This window comes from Hermetia illucens, chromosome 6, assembly GCF_905115235.1.
Source record: "Hermetia illucens chromosome 6, iHerIll2.2.curated.20191125, whole genome shotgun sequence".
Taxonomy (NCBI): Eukaryota; Metazoa; Arthropoda; class Insecta; order Diptera; family Stratiomyidae; genus Hermetia; species Hermetia illucens.
Window position 1 is genome coordinate 35,951,826 of NC_051854.1, and position 24,265 is coordinate 35,976,090.

Consider the following 24,265-nt stretch of genomic DNA (forward strand, 5'->3'; position numbering starts at 1 on the left):
AGCGGTAGGTTCTGAACCTTTCCGCCTTTCAACGTATAAAAAAAAAAAAAAGACAGACAGACAGACAGACATTGAATCGATTTTAATAAGGTTTTGTTTTACACAAAACCTTAAAAAAGACAGACAGACAGACAGTGAATCGATTTTGTTTTGTTTTCAACAAAACCTTTAAAAAATAATAAGTGGAAAACCTTATTTTCAGCTACATCCGAATAGATCAGTCCTCATATAAGGAAAACACAAAACCTTTCATATCTAAAGCGTTCAGCTTCCGGGTCCCATCTAGTCTGGATCTTCAGTGAGAGGTGGCAACAGCTGCTTTCACCATTATCTAACTGCATATTTGACCATCCGTCCATCCGGATAGCTGAGTGGTTAGAGCGCAAGGCTGTCGTACGGAAGGTCGCGTTTCAAATCTCACTGGTGGCAGTGGAATTTGCATCGTGATTTGACGTCGGATACCAGTCGACTCAGGTGTGAATGAGTACCTGAGTCAAATCAGACCACATTGCCTCCTAGTGTACCGTTACGGTCTTGAATGAAGTGCTCTAACACACTTCAAGGCCCTGATCCGACATGGATTGTTGCGCCAACGATTATTATTATTATTATATTTGGCCATATTCTGCGATATTTCTTTGCGACAAGAGTGCAGCATCGCCTAATATACTCATATGTATTTCTCGTTCGCTGATTCCCCAATTTGGCCTTAGGCCGGAAATTATAGTGCATATAAATTGCATTGCGAATCCAATTTACAGATTGAGGCCAGAGCATAGAAACACGAACGGTTTTCAGATCGGGCCCCCGCCTACTCCTGGCATCTGCATAATGGTCCCGCTTAGCAAATTAATCTGAAACATGGCTGCGACTTTGACTTGTTTTGTTTTTGGCTAGCCATCTTTCAATTATGGGAATGAACACTATTGCAATTGTTCTTAGTGAAAACGAAAATAGCGCTATGAACTTCGCATGCTTCGCTTCTCTTACTATCAACGAATTCGAGACACCAATTTGCTGCAGACTTGCGCTTTCCACGACATTGCGAAGTTTCATTCAGAAGAAAGCTCGAACACGAGGCGCGGACATGTCGAGAGGAAGGGATGATTCCTTTGGAGAGCCTTCATATTCGCAAACGACGGCGGAAATCCTTAACTTTCCGAAATGGACTTCAGATCGCCTCTTTCCGTCTAACGTTAAGTTGTTGCTTCGTTTATTCGGGCTCTTGATGTGTTATTGAATTCCGCTTAAGGTTTTCAATTATCTATTATTCGCTCGCGAAATAATGAGCAAGTTCCCAATTGGGGATTCCATGATGTCAATGAAGAAGTTTACGTTCTATTGTGCATGGCAGCGAAACTATTGAGATTCCCAGAAGTTAGTAGCCACAGGGGAACTGCGTGAAGCACCAATTTACCGCGGTTGAAAGTGACTGTGCGGTTCTGGATCACGTTTCGGGTTTTGTAGGTATCCACGGTCATCTAATTAGCGGATCGCATGTACAAGTGATTTAATCTAGAATACTCTCATGTCGCAGCAGTGAATCGCTTTCGCAAAGAGAAGTGTTTCCGCGATTTTGCTTCAAAGGAAGAAGCAACTTGACTCGGTTCATATGATTTCAAGCTTTTAATTTCAAACGTGGCGCACAATGTGTCCCGCGGCAGAATGTGAAAAGTGTAGTTTATTCCACGACAATATATGAATTCCTCTGGAAATTTCTGCCAATAAACTTGTGCTCAGCTGTTCTTATTGCATTTATTTTATGAAATTCATGCTGATACCAAAGCTTAATGTGAAGTAAATATTGTGATTAGCTACAAAGGACCCTTGTTGAAGTCCAGCATTTGCATTGCTAGGAAATAGCATCCAACTGAGAAAGGTAACAATGGTTGACATTGCACTGGAACATGTTTTTTTTTTATTTATTTCCAATTAGTGTCTTACATCTGATACATTTTGCTTAAAAGTAGCTTAGAATTATGATAGCTTAGCTAGCTTAGAATTATTACAATGGGTGGCTATACATTGTTTGGCCTACCCGACCTTCTCTGTAATTAACTTTATTGTATAAAAACAAACTGTAATTTACAACGTTCCTTGGCTTTGTATTTAATTAAAACATTACTTAACCTATTTTCAGAGAAGGTTTTGTTTTACTTCTTCTTCTTCTTCTTTTTCTTCAGCCTTTGTCCCGTTCACAAGCGGGGTCGGCTCGTCGTGATCGGCTTCGCCATTTGGCTCTATCGAATGCCTGATCTGGGTGCAATCTCGAGGCTTTCAAATCGCCATCCAGCGTATCAAGCCACCGCTGCTTAGGTCTGCCTTTTGGTCGTTTACCATCGACTTCGATGTTCAGACCAATCTTGGCAAGTGAATTCTCGTTTGCACGAACTGCGTGACTATACCATCGAAGGCGCCTCTCTCGCAACTTTTCCACGATCGATGCAACTCCATAACGATCGCAGATATCCTCATTTCGGATGTGATCTAAACGTGTGACGCCACTAGTCCAACGTAGCATCTTCGTCTCCATTACCGCAAGACGCCGTTCATTGTCTTTTATGGTCGGCCAACACTCAGAACCATAGAGAGCGACCGGACGGACGACATTGCGGTAAATTTTAGATTTGAGACGTTCGTTGATACGTTGATCACAAAGGACACCAGTTGTGGAACGCCACTTCATCCAGGTTGCGATAATGCGTGAAGCAATTTCATAACGCAGTTCTCCATTGGCTGATAGCGTTGACCCGAGGTATTTAAATCGCTCAGTTCTGGGCAGATCACTGCCGCTGACAGTGATTGTGCCTGTTTCATGGGGATCGGTCGTCAAAAATTCAGTTTTGTTTAAATTCAATCTGAGACCGTGTTGCATGAGGCGATCATTCCATTTTTGAACAAGTTGCTCGAGATCATTTTTGCTATCAGATGCTTGGAAAACATCATCTGCATAAAGCAGTGTATAGGGCGCTGGACGTTGGATATCCCGTGTGACGGTGTCCATAACAAGGACAAAGAGGAGTGGTGAGAGGGCACTTCCTTGATGAACACCAACAGAGACACGAAGCGGTTTTGATACACCCGCCATACTTCGTACTTTACTTTTCGGATCGTGGTAGAGCAATTTAACCCAGCGCACGAGTTCTTCTGGCACGAAGTGTTGTCGTAAAGCATACCAGATGAGTTCGTGTGGTACACGGTCAAACGCTTTTTCTAGATCCAGAAAGGCAATGTAAAGAGGGCGATGCTTCTCACGGTGTTTCTCCATGAGTAACCGCGCAGCGTGTATTGCGTCAGTAGTTCCGCAGTTCTTGACAAATCCGGCTTGATTCACGGTTATTTCAACGATTTCGCGAATACGGTTGTCAAGAATGCGTTCAAAAATCTTCATGGTATGGGAAAGTAACCGGATCAGACGGTAATTTGAACATTCTGCTGGGCTACCTTTCTTTTTCCATATTGGAACAGTGGTACTTTCTTGCCAGTCAGATGGTGTTCTTTGTTTTACTTACTTACATCTACCTTATTACTACTTATATTTACTTACATAAATACTTAATTCTACTATATACAATAGCACTTAATATTCATATAGTGCTTAGCCTCTTTGCACTCCTACCAGGCAAGGTGTGTCGAAGAGGGACAGGATTATTGATTTTAGGTCAGGGTTCAGTATCTGGCACGGCCTAAGGAAAGTCGCTAGTGGGATTGTTTTGCCCTGCTCATGCAGTTTTCTAATTTTTGGGTTTGGATGGTTTTCAAGTTTATTGAAAAACCGCTCCATAATGTTGAAAATATATTCTCTAATGGGGTCTATATTTGCTCGCCGGTATACTATAGCGTTCCTGCCGCACTTCTTAGTCTTCCAATTGTAAGACAATCCAGTGCAATGTCTAATTACACGGCGTTCGAAAGACATGCATTTATCCATGACTTTCGAAGAGCAAGTGATCCACGAAGGGGCTCCGCAGCATATGATGGGCCTGATAAGAGTCTTATATAGGATCAGCTTAGTTTTGGTGCTTAGACCCACTTTTTTGCGAAGAAGAAAGTAGATCTTGCGCAATGCATCATTTGCTTTTCCAATGGCGAGTTTAACATGGTCGTTAAATTTTAGGAATTCGTTGAAATTGATTCCTAGATATTTGATCGATTTCGACCCTCTTACTATTGTATTCCCGATTTTCAGTTTCAGGCGTTTAGCCTTCCTGTGGATAGATCTAGATCCCGAGTATGTAGATTTCCTCCTGAAGATACAGACTTGTGTTTTGGTTGAGTTAATTTTAATACCCCAGCTCTGGTAGTAGTAGCAAAGGTCAACCAAGTAATCCTCTATATCGCTAACTGCCTTGTCTGGTCGAAAATTAGACGAGTGTGTCATCGGCATACTGCATAAGTTCTGTACCGACCTCAGGGGAGGGGACATCAGCAGTGAAAATGTTGTATAAAGTAGGACCAGGAATGGATCCCTGCAGCACCCTAGAAGTAACCGGTAAGAGATCGGAAATCTCATTTCCGACACTGACGTAAAAATGTCTATCCTCGAAGAAACTGATGGCAAGTCTGATCGTCGGGATTGGGAATTCGTATTTGATCAGTTTATAGATTAGCCCGCTTATCCAGATGGAATCAAAGGCCTTTTCTAAATCCAGAGCGCAAGCTACCGTGGGTTTATTATTGACGTTAAGTCTGCTGGCCACAGTATCGTGGAGGTATGTAGCTCAGGGCGTGCTGTGTTCCGTGTTTAGCACGGAAACCAAACGGATGGTCTGGAATAATGTTGTTAAGATTGCAGTGTTGGACCAGCCCTACGATCCATGCTCTCTCAAAAAGCTTCCCCAGGTTAGATAGAAGTGAAACGGGTCTGAAGTTATCAGGTTCACAGGAGACACCTCCTTTCCGAATGGCTATAATTTTGGCTATTTTCCAGGTGGATGGGAAGTAGCCATTATTAATGCAGTTATTAAAAACCGCAAGCAGGAACTTAATGGAGGCTACTGGAAGATTTTTTAAGACGAAATTCCTAATTCCATCTGGGCCTGCTGACTTGTTATCGTTAAGGTTATGGGTAATAGCAGTGAGTTGTAATAAACTCAGAAATTTGCTCGAATCAGTAGGCTTGTTGGAAGGGTTCTGGGAAGAAAAAGACGTGATTCTGTAGCAGTTCCTAGAAGTCAAATCTCTGACTGTTGAATCAACAGTCTTAGTGAGAGTCGGTCTGTTGCTCGGAGGTGTTGCGTTGAGCTGTCGCTCGAAGAATTCCCCAAGTGTTTTTGCTTTCTCAGCATCACTGCAGACTCGCACTTTGTTTTGGGTTAGAACAAAGTTGCGGGCTTTGTATTTCCCGGTTAGCCTGTTGATATTTTGGAACATATTAGCCCCAGGCTTAATGTCTGCAAGTTTACGGGTCAATTCCTTGCTACGGAAGCTCGCCACCATACCACGGATTAGCGTACTGAGACAGTTAATCCGGGAGAGTAATGCTTTATATTCCGCATTTATTTTATTCCCGTACTCGTGAAATGCGTTTAAGATTACGCCTCCAAATCTGCCTAACTTTCAAGTGGAGCATTATCTCATGTGGAAGAGAATTGAATTCAAACTCATCGACTTTCATCAGCTTAGAGTTTCTGCGTGTGTCAACAGTGTCAATAGCGTCAGACGCCAAGTTAATAGCCTCGTCGATTTCTTTGTCCGACAGATTGCGATTATTTGAGAGCTTTTTCAAGTTGAGTTTTGGTGCTAACTCAGCCCTGAATTTATCCCAGTCAGTGTGGGCGAAAGACCTAATTGTGGTCATTATTCTCTTTTTCAGAGAAAGAGGTGAGGACAGTTTAAGATTGATCGCGAAATGGTCGGACATACCTGGTAAGGTATCACATGATATTACCTGAAAGCTTTGCTTCATTTCCATAGACAGAAGGAAGTAGTCTAATATAGATTGACTACTGGGCCTTGACGGAGAATTCGGCAAGACCATCACGAGATTGGTAGGCGAGAAAGGGTCGTGGATCCATTTGAGCAGGGTTTTCCCATTACAGTTAATGGCCGTGTCGCCCCAGTGAGTGTGCCTGGAGTTGCAGTCGCCTCCAAAGACAAGGTAATTAGATTTCAACTGGAGATCGCTCAAGACTTTTAAGTCATGGCCCAGTTCCTCATTTCCAGATTGGCACCTAATATAAACGGAGACAATGAGAATCCGTTTATTGCCAGCCGTTTTAATGAAAGCCGCCGCAGCGGAACAGGTTAGCAGGTTGTCTAAGGCGACTTCCTCGAATTCATAATCTTTTTTGATTAATAGGGCAGAGCCGGTGTTGTTATCGTCCTGGATGGTATTATATCCGGTGAAGTTCACGTTATGCCTGCTTTTAAGATGGGTCTCCGAAACGCAATAAATGTCTGCTTTCAGAGAGTCGATCAACACCTGGGCAGTGGCACGTTTGGCGTGAGATACAAGGGACGCGGAGTTAAAAGTAACGATACTTAACTCCATAAATTAAGAATAAGTTTAATGGCAGCGAATTGCCGTTATTCGTTCGTGCTGGCTGAGGTGAGGGCTCCAACCAATTCACGGAATGCAGCCGGCTGGTTTGGGAGAGACTTTGTTGGAGGTGGAGGTGCAGGGGCCACGCGGGGCAGTGATTGTTTCATAGCTTCGGCGTAAGATATGCCTGGTTTGGCCAAACTTTGCGACAGTTGTGCTACTGCCTGTTTGGTCTGCTGTGCTTCTTTAGATTTGCGGACTTTGGCAGCTTCTTTTCGGGCCAGCATATCTTTATATGTTGGGCAACCGCGGAAGCTGGCGGGATGTCCGACTTTCCCGCAGTTGCAGCATTGCGGCACCTCCGTTGAGGGGCGTGGGCAGTCGCCACGCGGATGTTTTGTGGTGCATTTAATGCACCGATGTACAATTGTACAATTTTGAGCAACCTGGAACATGTGCATACCTAATTATGTATTTCTTATTCGATCACTAGATTATTCCCTCCAGGAAAATAGATGATAAGAACTCAAATCGCTCCCTGTCCTTTAATTGTACTCGACAGTGGAAACAGGGATATTTAATTTCTACGGTGTCTGGATACCAATCTCCTGGTTACAGTACATTACCCTGTATCCCCACTTGTTCCTTTTTTACCCTGCATAAATAATATCGAGGCACAAAGTGCAAATCGAAGGAATCTCGTTTATATCTTTAACGCAACCCATCAGTGGCATAGGCGACTGAGTATCCTGGAATATTCCATCAAGAGGAAAACGAATTGTTTTCTTTGTATTCATATCTCAAAAATTTGTCAGTGAATGGAATGCGTTCTATATCCTTAGGCATTACAGCAAGTTTTATGTATAGCAAAAAGATTTTACAATACTTCCGTTTCATATCTGGAGGCTATCAACCAAAAGATGGGATTAAATGCGGCCTCCATAATTGAAAATGGAACGGCTTATTATTAATTTTACCCCATAATTCTCTAAGATTGAGCATAGATTGTGTTTGCAGCCATTGTAATTGCAGGCATAGCTAGGATGGCTTCCTACACACATTTCTTATATCCTTCTTGATGTCCTTTTCGCAACTGTATAATCTGCAAATTCAGCCTTCAACTAAATTTCTATATTCACGGTTATTTTCAAAACAATGCTCTGTTTTCTCCTGGTTAGGAGAAGCGCAACAGACTGAAAAGCTTTTCACATATAATATTGTCTTGGAACCTGAAACTAAGTCTCGAATCGAATCGAAAATATTATACAATGATGAATACCATAACGGAAAAGTATATTTAGAATCTCCATATTAAGAACAATTATATCGAAATTAGTAAGCAATGGAATCCTCGAATGTACACTACTGTCAAATCGAGAATGCAAAATGCAAAAGCAGAAAAAGACGAAATCCATGGTCACCTTTAGTCGCTACAGCAAGCCATCGATATCTGATAATAAATATATAATAGGAGAAGCAGGCTGAACCCAACTTTCAGATACGATATTGAAAGGTTCCAGAAAGAAGAAATGGGATCCAAATATGTGGTCATCCTGCAGGCAATGACCGACACGGGGAGGGCGATAGAAATGACGAGAAGTGGAGTCAGGTTAAAGACCCAATCAAGACGTCTGATTTGACAAAGAATGCCAGCAGACCATTGATGAGAATAAAGCTGTATTTAAACAATATCAGGAGCGACCCACAATTGCCAAACGGAACAAAGCCTTAGATCTAGGACGTACCACTGACAAGATCAGGCACAGGTATCTGTCCCATCACCCTAACTTGAAGAAGTCAAGGATGTACTTACAACGCTAAGAAACAACAAAGCGCCATGGATAGACTACCTGCGGAGAGAAGATCGAAATCATAACACAAATCAGAAGAAAGGAGCAAAATTATAATTCAAACTAGGAGAAAGACAGTAATGATTATAACTTCAAATAAGTTGGCAGTTTTGTGTATTTAGGTACAACTCTCTCAAAGAACGACAACGATATAGACAGAATCAACAGAGAGATCATGTTTAACAACAAAAGATTTTCCCTCGTATTACCAATTGAGGGGAACTTGTACTTCTTTTTTTTTTATTGATCCCATAGAATATAGCTTTCTAGTAATTTTACTATTTTTTCCTAATTTTAAAATCACTTTTTAACGGCGAAAATTAATTACAAATTGTCCTCCTCCGCTACGGGAAGAGCCCAGCTCGATCGAACGCTGTAGTAACATCACATTGGCATCACCAACCAAATGGAACAAATTCTCCCATGCCTTCCGCCCCTGTCCTTTGTCCTCTGCCCTCTACCCTCTGGCTTCTGTCCTCTGTCGTCTGTCGTACAGACATTCTTGAGATATAAGAATAATTTTGTTGCAGTGATTATTTCAATGTAATCATATATTCTCAATAACGGCAACAAGAACCTAAACATCAGTCTTTACTTATTCTGCGTTTTCATTCACCACAATTTCGATAGAATCATCACTGTTTCAGCACGATGCTAGCAGCAAAATTTTTTCTCTGATTGTGCATCCACTGCAGCCTTTTCTCGATAATTTGAAATTTCCCTCCCTTCTAATATTTGCAATCAGCATAGTTACTCATAAACTTCAGGTTTGCGGTCGGCTAGCAGTTCGCAGATGTAAAATTCTCACTTAATATAATTCGCAGAACATGACATCACTGCGAATTATATTGAACGTAAATCCGTCTATATTTTGGGCCAAAGCTTGGCAGGAGCTGAAAAAATTTTGTTTGAGGATTGAGGGATCCTAAGTCTGCCCTGGTATGAAAACGTGAAGCCGTGTTCGCTTTTTAGTTTTGAATGTTGGGTTGCTAACCCAAAAGATGGGTCCGTGGACCAAAAAAAGAGGAAATAAGTTGCTCCCCATGGATGCATACTTAGGATCCTTCAATCTTCTCTCTATCCTCGAAGAAACATATTATAAGTCTGATCACCGGGATAGGGAATCCAAGGCTTTGCCCGGAACCCAAATTGATGGTTCGGAATAATGCTTTTCTGATCGCAATGGTGGTCAAAGGGTAGTATAGGTCCCGGGGCGAAACGTGGATTGGTACCCACGATGGAGCATAAAACCTGGGAAATGCCTGCTGAACCAACACCAACAGCTCTACTACCAAACCCTATCTCCACCTCCACGTGGTGACCGCTGGGAGCTCTTTCTTGACGAAAAGCTGTAGGCGGAGAAGGATGAAGGCGAGTCTCCCGCGCCTAAAAACGGGACAAATTGTACCAACTGGTCCTCCAGGTTGGGGGTCGGGTAGGGCTGACAACCCTACACGGAAAACAACTCATTACGAAGCCACAACAGAAGCCTCGGACAGGACGGATTTTAAAACGACGGACCCGGCAACGACAAAGGAACAACGATATGCGTATTTTCTCATGGAACGTGCGCTCCCTGTACAGAGATGAAGCTGATGAGCAGCTAGCCGATACCCTGTCCCAATATAGGGCTGATATAACAGCGTTGCAAGAGATGCGATGGATAGGGACCGGTTTCCTGGAGAAGAGCCACTACACCATATATTATAGCGGTTATCCAGTAAACCATGTGCTCGGAGTAGGTTCCTTAGTCAGCCAAAAAATGAAACCTGCTGTTATCGGCTTTGAAAACATAAGCGAACGGCTATGCACTCTGCGCTTGCGAGGCAAGTTTAGAAATATAAGCCTCATAAACGTTCACGCCCCTACAGAGGAGACTGCAGAGTCGGAGAAGGATACCTTCTACGAGGCAGTAGAACGAACCCTCGAAGCCTGTCCCAGATATGATATCAAAATCATACTTGGGGATTTTAACAGCCAAGTAGGGAAGGAGCCCGTATTCAGGCGATACGTTGGCTCCCATAGCTTACACGAAAACACAAATGATAACGGACTGCGGACTATTCAATTAGCAGGGTCACACGAAATGGTTGTTGGAAGTACCTGGTTTGCGCGGAAAACGATCCACAAACATACGTGGGCCTCTCCAGACGGGACCACTTTCAACCAAATTGACCACGTGTTGATCGAACGCCGCCACCTCTCAGCCTTGATGAATGTCAGAACATATAGGGGGGCCAATATAGACTCGGACCACTTTATCGTTGGCATGGTGCTCCGAGCTCGAATAACAATACCACCTAGAATTCCCTCTGACAATCAGGTGAGAGTGAACACTGAAGCCATCCACAACACAACCCTCCGCGACACCTATAAGAGGGAAATGGATGCCGCAATAACCGCAGTCAACAGAGGACTTGGAGATGAAGCATCAACAAATGATCTTCACAACCACCTGAAGAATGTTATCATGGATACGGCCATAAATATACTTGGCCCCAGTCATAAAAGGAGTCAGAACGGCTGGTTTGACGATGAATGTAAGCTAGCAACGGAACGGAAGAATGCCGCATACCGAGTAATGTTGCATTCTCAAAGAACGCGGGCACGCGCAGAGACTTATCACGAACTCCGACGAGTGGAAAAGCGAGGTCCCGCCAACTGAAGACGACGGACAAATACTGCCACCACCAAGTTTAGGAGAAACAGTCCGTGCAATTCATCGGCTAAAAAATCATAAGTCGCCAGGAGCCGATGGAATTACAGCCGAATTGCTAAATATGGAGGCGACCAATTACACCAAGTGGTTTATCAACTTGTGCTCAAGGTATGGGACAGCGAATCAATGCCTGACGATTGGCAACGAGGCATTATCTGTCTCATACATAAAAAGGGAGATATCACACAGTGCAGCAATTATAGAGGTATCACGTTGCTGAGTACTATCTATAAGATATTCTCCACTATCTTGCTAGGCCGGATAGCCCCATACGCCCAGAACATCATTGGCCCATACCAAAGAGGCTTCACTCCAGGCAAATCAGCGACAGATCAGATTTTCTCTCTGCGGCAGGCGATGGAAAAACTGTTGGAATATGGACAACAGTTGCACCATCTGTTCATGTACACGGCCATGAGAGAATTCGGTATCCCGACGAAATTAATAAGACTGACTAGGCTGACCCTGACCAATGTGCGAGGCCAGATAAAAGCAGCAGGATCACTTTCAAGACCATTCGACATCAACAACGGTCTACGACAAGAGGATGCGCTATCATGCGTCCTCTTTAACCTGGCCCTCGAGAATGTGATCCGTGATGCTGAGGTGAATGCAAGAGGTACGATCTTCTTCAAGTCCACCCAACTACTGGCCTATGCTGACGATATCGACATCATGGGAAGAACCACCCGAGACGTACAAACTGCCTTCATCCAGATCGAGCAGGCGGCGCGAGATCTTGGGCTGCACATCAATGAAGGCAAGACAAAGTATATGGCGGCAACGTCAGCACCGAAGACGAATCAGCCAACAACATCAAACCGCACTGGTCAAACACAAACACGAAGAAGAATAAGGATAGGAGAATACAACTTTGAGACCGTTGACAATTTCTCCTATCTAGGGTCGAAAATCACAACCGATAACAACTACGATGATGAAATCCGCGCACGGTTGTTGTCAGCCAACAGAGCCTATTTCAGCTTACAAAGACTGTTCCGCTCGAAACGTCTCACCATAGGGTCAAAGCTCTTACTGTACAAACCTATGATCTTGCCAGTCCTCATGTATTCCTCGGAAACTTGGGTTCTTAGCAAGAAAAATTGCGAACTCTTGGCCGCGTTCGAGAGAAGAATCCTCCGAAGAATTTTTGGCCCCCTACATGAGGATGGACGATTCCGTAGCCTACACAATGACGAAATCTATGAGCGATACCATGACCATCCGCTTGTGCATAAAATCCGGCTCAATAGGTTACGGTGGGCGGGTCACTTAATCCGTATGGATGAGGATGATCCCACCCGGAAAGTCTATAAGGGCAATATCTATGGTAGAAAAAGAAGACGAGGCAGACCCTGCCTAAGATGGAGCGATGGTGTGGGCCAGGACGCCAGACAGCTTTTGGGGATATCGAATTGGTGGACCTCGGCGCAAAACCGGGATGTCTGGAGTTCCTTATTAAGTCAGGCTTAGACCGGATACCGGTTGTTGCGCCGTTGATGATGATGATCGCAATGTTGGACTAATCCAACTCTCCATGCTTTCTCGAAAAGCTTGCCCAAGTTGGAAAGGAAAGAGATAGGCCTGAAGTTTTGTGGTTCGTGAGACCCGCCTTTTTCTTAATGGCGATTATTTTTGGTACTTTAAAAGTAGTGGGAAAGTAACCATTATTGATGCAGTTTTTGAAGACTGCAAGAAGAAACTTCATTGATGCCCTAGGGAGGTTTTTCATGAGAATATTTGCTATGTCATCTGGTCCGGTTGATTTTTTATCGTTAAGGCTATTTGTGATGGCTGCGAGCTGTGATAAGCACAAAAATGTTTTTGGATAATTTAGTTTGCAGGATGGGTTAAAGGTAGAGAAGGTAGTTATCGTTCCGATGCTTGTAGTTGTAGTGCTACAATATATTTTAATAGAAATAATAAAAACTTGTTCTTTCTTATTCGTTGGTGTGGGTATTTATTCTTGCATAACCTTAATGTCTACAGATGAGCAAACTTGTTTGCACTGATGAAGGGAACAAGTGGTTCCCGAAATATCGGTATTTGCAAGAATAAATACCCACACCAACGAATAAGAAACAACAAGTTTTTATTATTTCAATTAATTAATCGTTGGAAACACCGCATAATTTCACTCTGATATTTTAATAGTTAGTAAATACCTATTTCGAAAGCTACTTAGTCTCTTCCTCAGTACTTAAGCTACTAAATCATTGGGAAGTTTTTCCTGATTTTTAAATAAAACAAATTAAAGGTCTGTAGGGACAGATTATAAAAAGTTACTTAAAAGCTAAAGATCCGTATGTGGGTACAAATTCTAAAAGGTAAAGAGAAAAACGTAAAAAGGTCCACATGCAGGTAGGGATAATATTATAACTTTTGGCTTGATGGCCATCGATTATCAATAGTTAGTGGGGTGGTGCGGTCCCTATGTTTGTCAGCGAGTTTTTTTATTAGCCTTGATGCACAATTCCCTCCATCTGTGTTCATCAATTTTGCCGCATCCTTTGGCAATATTTCCAAGCTCTCCCATGCGTCCAAGGTGTGAGGCTTATTCACTTGTCGTACCAGCTCCAGATTTGGCCTCGTCACAGAATGCCCCTCCTCTATGACGTGCATCGCAACCGAAGAACGCACCGTTTTGGCTTCTCGTCTTTCTCCCTTCTCTACTTCCTTTAGGTGTTCTTGGAACCTAGTCGTGATGAGGCGTTTAGTCTGGCCAATGTAGACCATCTCGCAGTCATTGCAGCTGATCTTGTAAATCCCACTTTTTTCGTCTTCCGCTAATGGGTCCTTTTCGCTCCCTAATTGTCTTTTAAAGGTTGCGTCTCTGCTTGATCCGACCACTTTTATATTGTATTTCCCTAGGAGGGATTTTATTCTATAAAAGTCTTTGGATAATGGTATGCTCATCCATTTTGTATCAGCTAGAGTGCTTTCTTGCTCGAACAAAGTTGACTGTTGATTCTTCCATACCTGGTCTTGCTTTCTCTTAATCAGCTTTTCGATTATTTCGACCGTGTAACCATTCTTGATAGCTGTATCAAGTATGAACATTCTTTCTTTATGGAAGCCATCTTTGTTTAGGGGGTATGTGCAGAGACGGTGCACCATTGAATTGTAGGCAGCCATTTTTTGTGTTGCGGTATGAGCCGAAGTTGCTGGTATCGTTCTTTGGGTTGCCGTTGGCTTCCTGTATATCTCGAATTCGAGTTTTCCGCTATTGTTAGTTACTCGTAGGTCCAAAAATGGTAACGATCCATGTTCTTCTTTTTCTATTGTGAATTGGATCTTCGGGTGTATCCCATTAATTTCTGTTAACGTGTTGTCTGCCCTGTCCTTTTCAACTATGGCAAATATATCATTGACATACCTGAACCAAATTCTCGGCATTATCCCCTTTTCCTCGATGATTGTTTCCACGTATGCCATAAACATTTCCGTCACCAGTGGTGACATTGGGTTGCCCATGGAGACTCTGAATCTCATCGACTTTGAGGAGCTTTGTGTTTCTGCGTGTAGCAGAGTTGATGACATCAGTAGCCAAGATGATGGCTTCATAGATCTCCTTGTCCGTTCGATTTTGCGAGACAGTGATTTTTTTTCAGGTTTAGCTGTGGTGCTAATTCTGCCCTGAACTTATCCCAGTTAGTGTGGGTGAATGCTCTAATTTTTTGGGTACTCGCTTTTGCAGTTGAGAGGTTAAGCCTACATACGAGAACAGTATGCGGTCATAGGCAATGTTTGTTTAGGATGAGTATAATATTTATGTCTTCAATATGTGCATATATCTGAAAGTTTGGAAATATATCAACCAATATTTCCGACTTTTAGCTATCTACGAAAAGAAAAATTGACCTTTTTGCTGGAGTATTTAATTTTCTCCCAACATTCCAATTTCCATTTCGATTTACCTAAATATAATCCTGATTAAATGCGAAATACTTCGATTAAGGTATCATCAAAATAACGCAAACTGAGACAAAACGACGACGGGAAGTAAATGGATACTATGGATTACTGGAAAGCAAAACCGGGAGGGATAAGGTTATAATAGGGAATGAATGTTCATTGATCATTAAAATTCTTATCGTTACAATATTGATAACTGATTTAAAGTGATTTGGTTCTTTTTATTGGTAAAATAATGGATTTCATATAAATTTCATAGATGCAAAGATAGCAATACAAGTGTCCTTCAATTATATATATATGTATATATTTCTTACAATTCACTATGTTAACATCGCGGCGTAATTTGAAGTCAACAAGGAATAATTACAACTTTGCAAGATATCCAAACACGGTTTTGAAAAGTAAACCATGGGCAGCCTAATTAATGGCTATATTCACGAGGTGGAAGTAGGAGTAACAATGAAAATTTGGGACTATATCTGGTAGATTCCTAACTTATTACAGTATTTGTATCCGCTCAAATGATTTATCTACTGTGTATTAATACGTCAAATTGGGAATTCCGTTTGGAACTGAAATATAGATACGCATATATGTGTGGACACACCATATGCATGTACATATATAAACATATTCGAGTGCCTAAAATAAACCAGCGGATAGTGCCGACAGCCTTTCAACTATGTACTTCCCCTCAAATTAATTCGATACTTATCATAGTAAACTCCTATTCACTTTATCTGGGTGCTTATCGAAGATTAGAAGATAAGTCGCTCTTGCATTAGGAAAGAGTGATTATCACACTAATCTTTGTTGTGTACTATATACATATGCGGCGGTGAACATCGTGTGTAATCTACATATAATATATTTCTCTGCCACTATGGCAGCAGGTTCATTTGCAGGAATAGATCCCCCGATTTCGCAGAGTTCCTAATATTTTATATGAAATTATCTGTATTAAATTGTGATTGCTCATAAAGTTTGTTTTGTTTCTTGCGTGGAACAGAAGCTTGGACAGAGTGCAATTAAATGGATAAAATAAAATGTATCCTTGTTTTACATGTATTTGCTCTGCAAAAACTTTATTTATCCAATCGCCCATGTCTCGCGCATGTGCTTTATTATTGCTATTAAGTTACATTAAAAGTCTGACTTTGCCACGGATCCTTCGTGTAGTCGTTTGAGTGCAATAAATGACCATGTGTGAAAGTTTTCAAACGTGATTATGACTTGATAATAAAAGCAAATGTTTTTCGTTATTTTTGCTCTCCACTGCGAGCATACGTGATACGAGATGATATCCTTCGAAAAGGCTATTACGGAATACCATACCTGCTAGGTATGTATATCGTGAGCTGACGTTAGGAATGGTTACTTTATGAATCACATTATTGGAAACCTCGCACAAACTGCGTACTCGAGCTTTATGTTCATTCAGGAAATAGATGGTTAGAATAAAAAGTTATGGTATGTAAATCAGGAATTTTGATATGTAAATGCCCAAATAGAAATAATAATTTATTGTTCTATTATGTTTCCCGATAGGTTGATATATTTGATCCATAATTTTTCTAAAAGTATAATACCATCGAAATTTCTTTCGCGTTTGTCGCGTTGCGCGTCAAAAACATATCTACAAGTATAGGCGCCATTGCCCTGCCATTGTCTTCAAATTTCGGTCCTAGTGACTGGTCCTTGAGAGGAGGAAACAGGTGATCATTGCTGGGGTCAAATATGAACACTTGGAAAACTGAGAGCGCGAGGCATTAGATGAGAAGGGTTTTATATATCACATAGAAATTTACGTCAGGCATGATATAATGTTAGACATAATAGAATTTTCACCAAACTTTCTATTCGTATGCTGTATATTATGACCAACGTTAACACAAACAACACAGGGGGTTATAGGGCTTATACGCCCAAAAGTTAAACCTACTTTTGAGCAGTACACATTGAAGTATTTCCTTTTTAATTCAATAAACACACACACAAAATATAGGAACATTTTTTGCTTGGACTATTATTATTAGTTTTTACAAAGTGGCTGCATTCATGTGGCCATACAAAAAAAAATATAGTAAACGGTGATAGTGATCCTGAACAAAGAAATGGTCTGACACAAAAAATTTACAAAAGATTTTATTTAGTAAGGCAGCGGCTACCGTGCCAATTAAAATGATCATCTTATATATTACGCAATAATAACAACATGTAGGACAATTAGATATAAATTTTCGAAATTCGAGTCTTTTTTGTGTTTAAAAAAGTAGAAATAATGAAAATTTTAACAAGCCCATGTTTTACACGACAACGATACTTGTGTAAAATAAGCAGTAAAAAATTCCAGTAGGATCGGTTCGGTAGTTTCGGAGAATATACTTAATTTAAAGATATGATAATTATTAACTTTATTTGAGCATATGTGGGGATATTTTGAGACTTAGATACCATGTAGCTTGATTATAACAATATTTCCAATGCATAGTTTCTGAGAATACTCAATCGATTTAACTATGCACTTCTTAACACCTCCATTCCGTTTCTTCAAAACTAATATTAAAACTAAGACCTCTTTCCAAAGATGCTAAAAAGTACCTGACATTGGGCATCTCATATGACTACATTTGGTGAATAAATCTGCATTCATCTTTTACATGCAACAGAATTGCAAGCATGAGAGCTCACAGTTCCAAAGTTACCATCTAATTTCGCGTCTGTCTAATAGACAGACAGACAATTTATTAGTAAATCGATTTTAATAAGGTTTTTATTTTACAAAAGACATTGAAACTAAGATGGATGCCCGAATTGTTCAAAGGTTGATTCGCGAATGGTAGTGATCAAATATTTGGTTATCTTGGAGAGTACTACGCCCCGGTGAAGCACTCCCCAGATAATTCAATTGGGCCTACGTCAGTGTTATCGAGGGTATCGATATTTTGGGCAATTTTAGCTTATGAATTAATCACCGTGGATTAAATGGTCATATAATTGAATACATCTCCCTCGCTTTTTATACAATGAATAGAACCCCATATCAATCGCGGATGTCCTCATTTAGGAAGTAATCATAACGTGTTACGCCATTAATGCATCTTCGTGTTCATTTCCCTGAGGCGACGGCGATTGCCTTTTGTAGCCAGCCTATGTAGCGGGGGGCAACATGGGAACATTGTATTTTCCTTTTTTTAATTTTTTTTCCTGGTTATTGATATTTCAGTATCAAGGCAGACAAATGTATGTATAGTATATACATACCCAAGAAAGTCTGCGTACACTTTCTTGTCATGACAAAAATATTAATCTAAAAAATCTTTTCAACTTCTTTCTTCTTCTTCTTTTTCTTCAGCCTTTGTCCCGTTCACAAGCGGGGTCGGCTCGTCGTGATCGGCTTCGCCATTTGGCTCTATCGAATGCCTGATCTGGGTGCAATCTCGAGGCTTTCAAATCGCCATCCAGCGTATCAAGCCACCTTTGCTTAGGTCTGCCTTTTGGTCGTTTACCATCGACTTCGATGTTCAGACCAATCTTGGCAAGTGAATTCTCGTTTGCACGAACTGCGTGACCATACCATCGAAGACGCCTCTCTCGCAACTTTTCCACGATCGGTGCAACCCCATAACGATCGCGGATATCCTCATTTCGGATGTGATCTAAACGTGTGACGCCACTAGTCCAACGTAACATCTTCGTCTCCATTACCGCAAGACACCGTTCATTGTCTTTTATAGTCGACCAACACTCAGAACCATAGAGCAACTGGACGGACGACATTGCGGTAAATTTTAGATTTGAGACGTTCGTTGATACGTCGTTCACAAAGAACACCAGTTGTGAAACGCCACTTCATCCAGGTTGCGTTAATGCGTGAAGCAATTTCATAACGCAGTTCTCCATTGGCTGATAGCGTTGACCCGAGGTATTTAAATCGCTCAGTTCTGGGCAGATCACTGCCGCTGAGAGTGATTGTGCCTGTTTAATGGGGATCGGTCGTCAAAAATTCAGTTTTGTTTAAATTCAATCTGAGACCGTGTTGCATGAGGCGGTCATTCCATTTTTGAACAAGTTGCTCGAGATCATTTTTGCTATCAGATGTTAGGAAAACATCATCTGCATAAAGCAGTGTATAGGGCGCTGGATTTTGGATATCCCGTGTGACGGTGTCCATAACAAGGACAAAGAGGAGTGGTGAGAGGGCACTTCCTTGATGAACTCCAACAGAGACACGAAGCGGTTTTGATGCACCCGCCATACTTCGAACTTTACTTTTCGGATCGTGGTAGAGCAATTGAACCCAGCGCACGAGTTCTTCTGGCACGAAGTGTTGTCGTAAAGCATACCAGATGAGTTCGTGTGGTACACGGTCAAACGCCTTTTCTAGATCCAGAAAGGAAATGTAAAGACGGCGATGCTTCTCACGGTGTTTCTCCATGAGTAACCGCGCAGCGTGTATTGCGTCAGTAGTTCCGTAGTTCTTGACAAATCCGGCTTGATTAACGGTTATTTCAACGATTTCGCGAATACGGTTGTCAAGAATGTGTTCAAAAATGTTCATGGTATGGGAAAGTAACCGGATCGGACGGTAATTTGAACATTCTGCTGGGCTACCTTTCTTTTTCCATATTGGAACAGTGGTACATTCTTGCCAGTCAGATGGTGTTCTTCCTTCCTGAATAACCCGGTTAAAGAATTCACTGAGTCACAGTGTTGGGTCCCAGCGCTTCGCTTTCCAGGGCTCAGATGCGATGTCGTCAGGTTCTGTTGCTTTCCCCGATTTCATTTGTTTTATTGCCTCCTCGACTTCAGTTGCGCTGACTGGTGGAACTGCTCCAAATGTCGGCAATGATTGTGGAAGTGGAGGATGAGCAAATTCTTCAGTTGGAATCTGCTCGAAGTATTCTCGCCATCTATCCGTTGCGGCTCGACGGTTGGTAAGCAAAGTACCGTTCTTATCATTAACACAACAGAAATGTTCGATATCCTGTGTGCGTTCATCACGGCTTTTAGCAAGTCGATAAAGATCTCTCTTGCCATCCCGAGTGTCCAGTTTATCGTAAAGATTTTTGAAATGGTTTGCTCGGGTGACAGCGACCGCTTTCTTTGCTTCCCGGTTGGCATTCTTATAATTTGCCAATTAGCAGGTGTTTTATCGTCGAGAAATTTGTGGTAGAGGCGTTTCTTTTCACGGACCTTCATTTCAACATCATCATTCCAAAGCCAAGTATCTCGGTTGATGTACCGCTTACCCGGCTTGGTGACCCCGAGGGTTGCAGAGGCCGCTTTGTGGATCGTGTCTTTCATTTGGTTCCATGATTCTTCTATATTCGTAATGGTTGGCAATCGTATGAGTGAGACCGTTTCTTCTTTCTCCTCACCAAATCGCCACCATTTAATGCGCGGCGGGCCAGTGCGTTCCTCACGCTGTTTTATCGGTGGCTTTTCAACTTATTTTTAAAAAAGTATTTTATTTATTGATTTTGACAAACGATCTAGTAAATGATGAGATAGCTATTTCTTCGTTGATAAGAATTTAGAGAAAAAATAGTTTCTTCTTTAAAGACGTAAAAAAGCTTCCAAAATAGTCTGCATCCACCTGAAGAAATTTATTCAGATTAAGTACTTTAATAGTTGGTTACATAATGTTACCTGTAAATGACCTCCGTAAGCCTATTTTGCACTGAATAAACCAGCTTGGTGGCCATTGTACTATTCCACTCATTCAATATAATATTCAAAACTGCTCACTTGGATCTAGATTCGATGATTGAACGGGTGTGCGAAGCTGCTTTGGGACACTGTAGAACAACCAAAGTTTATTTATGTGAGCAGTATGCTTGGGTTCATTATCTTGTTGAAATTAAAGAGCAGACGTAAACTCTTAGCGCTTTACTTAACATTGCTTTTCAAGATATTCAGATATCCATGCATATTCATCGTCGACTCTACAAAAACTAGTCGTCCCACTCCGCTATCTGCCAAGCACCCCGAAACCATCACACCATCGCCACCATGTTTTACAGTGGAAATCAGATTTCAACTATTTAAGGCTGTGTTCCTTTTTCTCCACAATAATTTGCGCCGTTTTATACCAAGTAGACAAAGTTTACTTTCATCTGAAAAAAGGACACCTTCAAGAATTCTTTTGGGATGTGGGCGTAAGTTTCAGCAATTTCCATTCTTTTTAGGCAATTTTTAACTTTCATTTCACAGTGTATATATGTGAACCAAATTTCATCTTAATAGGCGCAGTCGTTTCCGGGAAAAGTTACAGGCGGGCAAACAGTAAAAAGATTTTAATAAGGTTTTTGTTTATACACAAAGCCTTAAAATATGCAGAACTTAAATCAGGTCGCTAGGAGTGACAAACTGTGATAATTCCGGAAACGTTTTAGATACCTATCCATTTGGTCGAACATAAAATAATTAATAATTTAGAGAGTCACGCCACTTCTTAGCAATTGATTGGAGATGGGGCAGTTCACATCTGTTTAACAGTCTTGTCGATATCCGAGCAGCTCAAAGAACCTAAAGCGACATAGCTCCCTACTTATGTGTAAATGTACTAATCAAAGGTCGTCTATTTTTCGTAATAATTTTATTCTGCAGACGAATAACTGAACACAAAATTAACAGTGATACAAAATACGATGAAAGTAATGTGTAATTGAAAAAGTCAACCAGAACTCAATTGAAATAAAAATGAATTAACATAAAGGTTCCATATTTCATGTTCTCATCACTGTGCACTTTTCGTTTTTTTTCGTTTGTCTCATCTTTATGAGAATGCGTACCTTGATTTGCATATTTATTTAATCATCAAATGGCCTAGAAGGCGTGAGCTGCAATTATAGATATGAGATGTTAAATAAGATACTCGTAAGCACATTTGGTTATCACAGTAAAAACTATTCTACATAGTAAGGTGAGGTCAAGACACGTGCACAATTCTTATTCTATTCAAATAGTATGATAACCATATGCAAAGACATTGAAAAAGTAATTGAAATTCTTGAAAACATTCAAAAAATGACACAAAAACTTTTTGGGTTGTGTGCATTTATCTCGATCTAAATGTTATTTCGGAATCAGTTCTTACCACTGAAAAGAAAATGGGTTAGTTTAGTAAATAAGTGAGTGCGTCTTCCTTTTGCATACAAGCTCGATATTCGCTTTCAAGGTTTGGTTAGATTTCTTCTTCATCTGCATCGTTAAATATATTTAAAAATTAAATCTTCATCAAAAAGGCAAAGTTTATTGCAGAAAAATAGGCAGTGGCTGGGAAAATTATTGGTACTTACCGAATGGCCTGATTGGATGTTTATCCCACAAGTAGGTCCTCTTGACTGGTGACAAGTATGAGTCCCTCAAATAAGGTGGTAAGGCACGATATGGGTACAACCGGTAGGGCCTCAAATCTTCAATATCCCACCACCATGGATCACGGGTGATTGCTGTAATCGGCAATCGTGGGCTTGGATTGAGTAGACTATCAAAGTTATTCCTTCTAAAGGCACCATGGTAGATTGGTAGTCCTGGAAATGTAAGCAAGTATATTAGAAAAATTCAAAGTGTCAATTGTCGAAGGCAACATTTAATTTCGCTTTAGATATTGGGACTGTCTGTGCGTATATCCAAGCTGAAATCAACTATCCTAATTGTGTATGGTGCTTTGGAGGATTCAATTGTTTTGTTTTCTACGCTAGTGATGTTCGGTTTTGTTCACCGTTTTTAAATTATCCTCAGATAAAGGACTCACACTACAGATACTAAAGAAAGGCTTAAATTTTATGCTTGCCTAATTTTGTGTTTTTTTGTTTTGTAATTAGTTGGGTTTCAAGTTGTGTTATTTACGTGTTCCGTGATTGATATGCATATGCAGCCATTATCATATTCATTGCATTCATTCCATGCTATACTTCACATTTATGGAACTCTTCTATTAAGGAGGCTCACACTCCCTAATCGGAAGAACACCAGTGGAGTTCATATAATAGTAGTGAAAGTAGAGCAGTGAATAATAGATTCAAATGTAAAAGTGAGAGGTTGTGATCGTTTATTATTCATCCGGGAGAGAACTAGAAGTACCCAAGTACCCATTCTGACGAACGGCTTGTACAATAAATAAAGCAAACATCAATAGTTGTACAATGATCATCTAGAAAACTTCATTCCTTGACAGTAACATTTATCAAAACCACATTTTTATGCATACACCGACGTAACTAATTAGGCTAAAAGTCATGCATACTTATTTACAGGACACCTTCACGACTTCATTGATTCATTAACCAAAGAAAGTCAAATCAAAGGTGGTTTTATAGTTATGAAACGCAGCTTATTTACTTATACTTAACAACATATTATTACTATATAAGCTAGTTTGAATGCTTGGAAACGTGTGAAATGCATTTCCCAACCAATTGGGATTTACTAACCACTGACGTTAACAAGATAAAAAAAAAAAATATTTCAATATTTACAGGTAATGCAGAAACGTGCGAAAATTTAGGTTTTTTTGAACCAAAAGTCTTGTTATAACTAATATTGTATTATATTAAATACATACAACTTAAAAGCTTTTTTATATACCGAACGAACTAACACATCGTTCAATAAGTCCCGGGACTAGCATAGAGATGGCGCTAATAATGCCATTTATATACCAAGGTTCAGAAGTACCAACCTTCAGATAAGATGTGTCAAAATTTGATGTAATTCGAAACATAACCAAGAAAGCTATAGTGGTTAAAGTGACGCTATCTTTGCAACCGTGAAAAAAATGGACCAAAACGAGTTTCGTGTGTTGATAAAACATTGTTTTCTAATGGGAAAAAAACACTGTTCAAGCTTAGCAATGGCTGGAAAAACGTTATCCGGACTCTACTCCGTCGAAAACAACCATTTGTCGGTGGTATGCTGACTTGAAACGCGGTCCTGCTGATACAACTGATGCGGAACGTTCGGGTCGGCCAAATGAGGCAATAATTCCCGAAAACACCAAGCAAGTATTAAAAATCATGACCGCAAAATGAAAGTGCGCGAGATAGCTAAGATGGTGAACATATCAACTGGTAGTGCATTTACTATTTTGCACCAAAAATTGGCTATGAAAAATGTTTTTTCCAAATGGGTGCCGCATTTGCTCACAATGGAACAAAAGCAACAACGTATCAATGATTCGGAGAGCTGTTTGGCACTGTTTACTCGCAATAAACAGGATAATTTGCGTCGATATGTGACAGTGGACGAATGAATTCACCATTTCACTCCGGAGTCAAGTCGGCAGTC

General features: G+C 40.9%; 2 protein-coding genes across 5 annotated transcripts in view; one reads left to right on the plus strand and one right to left on the minus strand.

Annotated features, from left to right (window-relative positions):
- The first annotated feature begins 1,311 nt into the window (after window positions 1-1,311).
- Window positions 1,312-24,265, plus strand: part of LOC119660111 (soluble guanylate cyclase 88E) — a 129,717-nt gene continuing 106,763 nt past the window's right edge. Inside the window, exon 1 of one of the 2 annotated variants that reach the window (XM_038068496.1) lies at window positions 1,312-1,879. The gene's annotated coding sequence lies outside the window, so the exon portion shown is untranslated. Of the gene's footprint in view, window positions 1,880-15,862; window positions 16,442-24,265 lie in introns of those variants that run through there. The other variant, XM_038068497.1, reaches the window with a different exon arrangement.
- The window catches only part of LOC119660112, a 43,527-nt gene continuing 40,998 nt past the window's right edge, over window positions 21,737-24,265 (minus strand). For 2 of the 3 annotated variants that reach the window (XR_005250396.1, XR_005250395.1), the window contains exons 7-9: window positions 22,276-22,509; window positions 22,074-22,177; window positions 21,737-21,816 (exon numbers count right to left, since the gene is read on the minus strand). Coding sequence is in view for 1 of the 3 variants with exons in the window: in XM_038068502.1 (XP_037924430.1) it covers window positions 21,803-21,816; window positions 22,276-22,509 (248 nt within the window). In the remaining 2 variants the exon portion in view is untranslated. The remainder of the gene's footprint in view (window positions 21,817-22,073; window positions 22,178-22,275; window positions 22,510-24,265) is intronic. The other variant, XM_038068502.1, reaches the window with a different exon arrangement.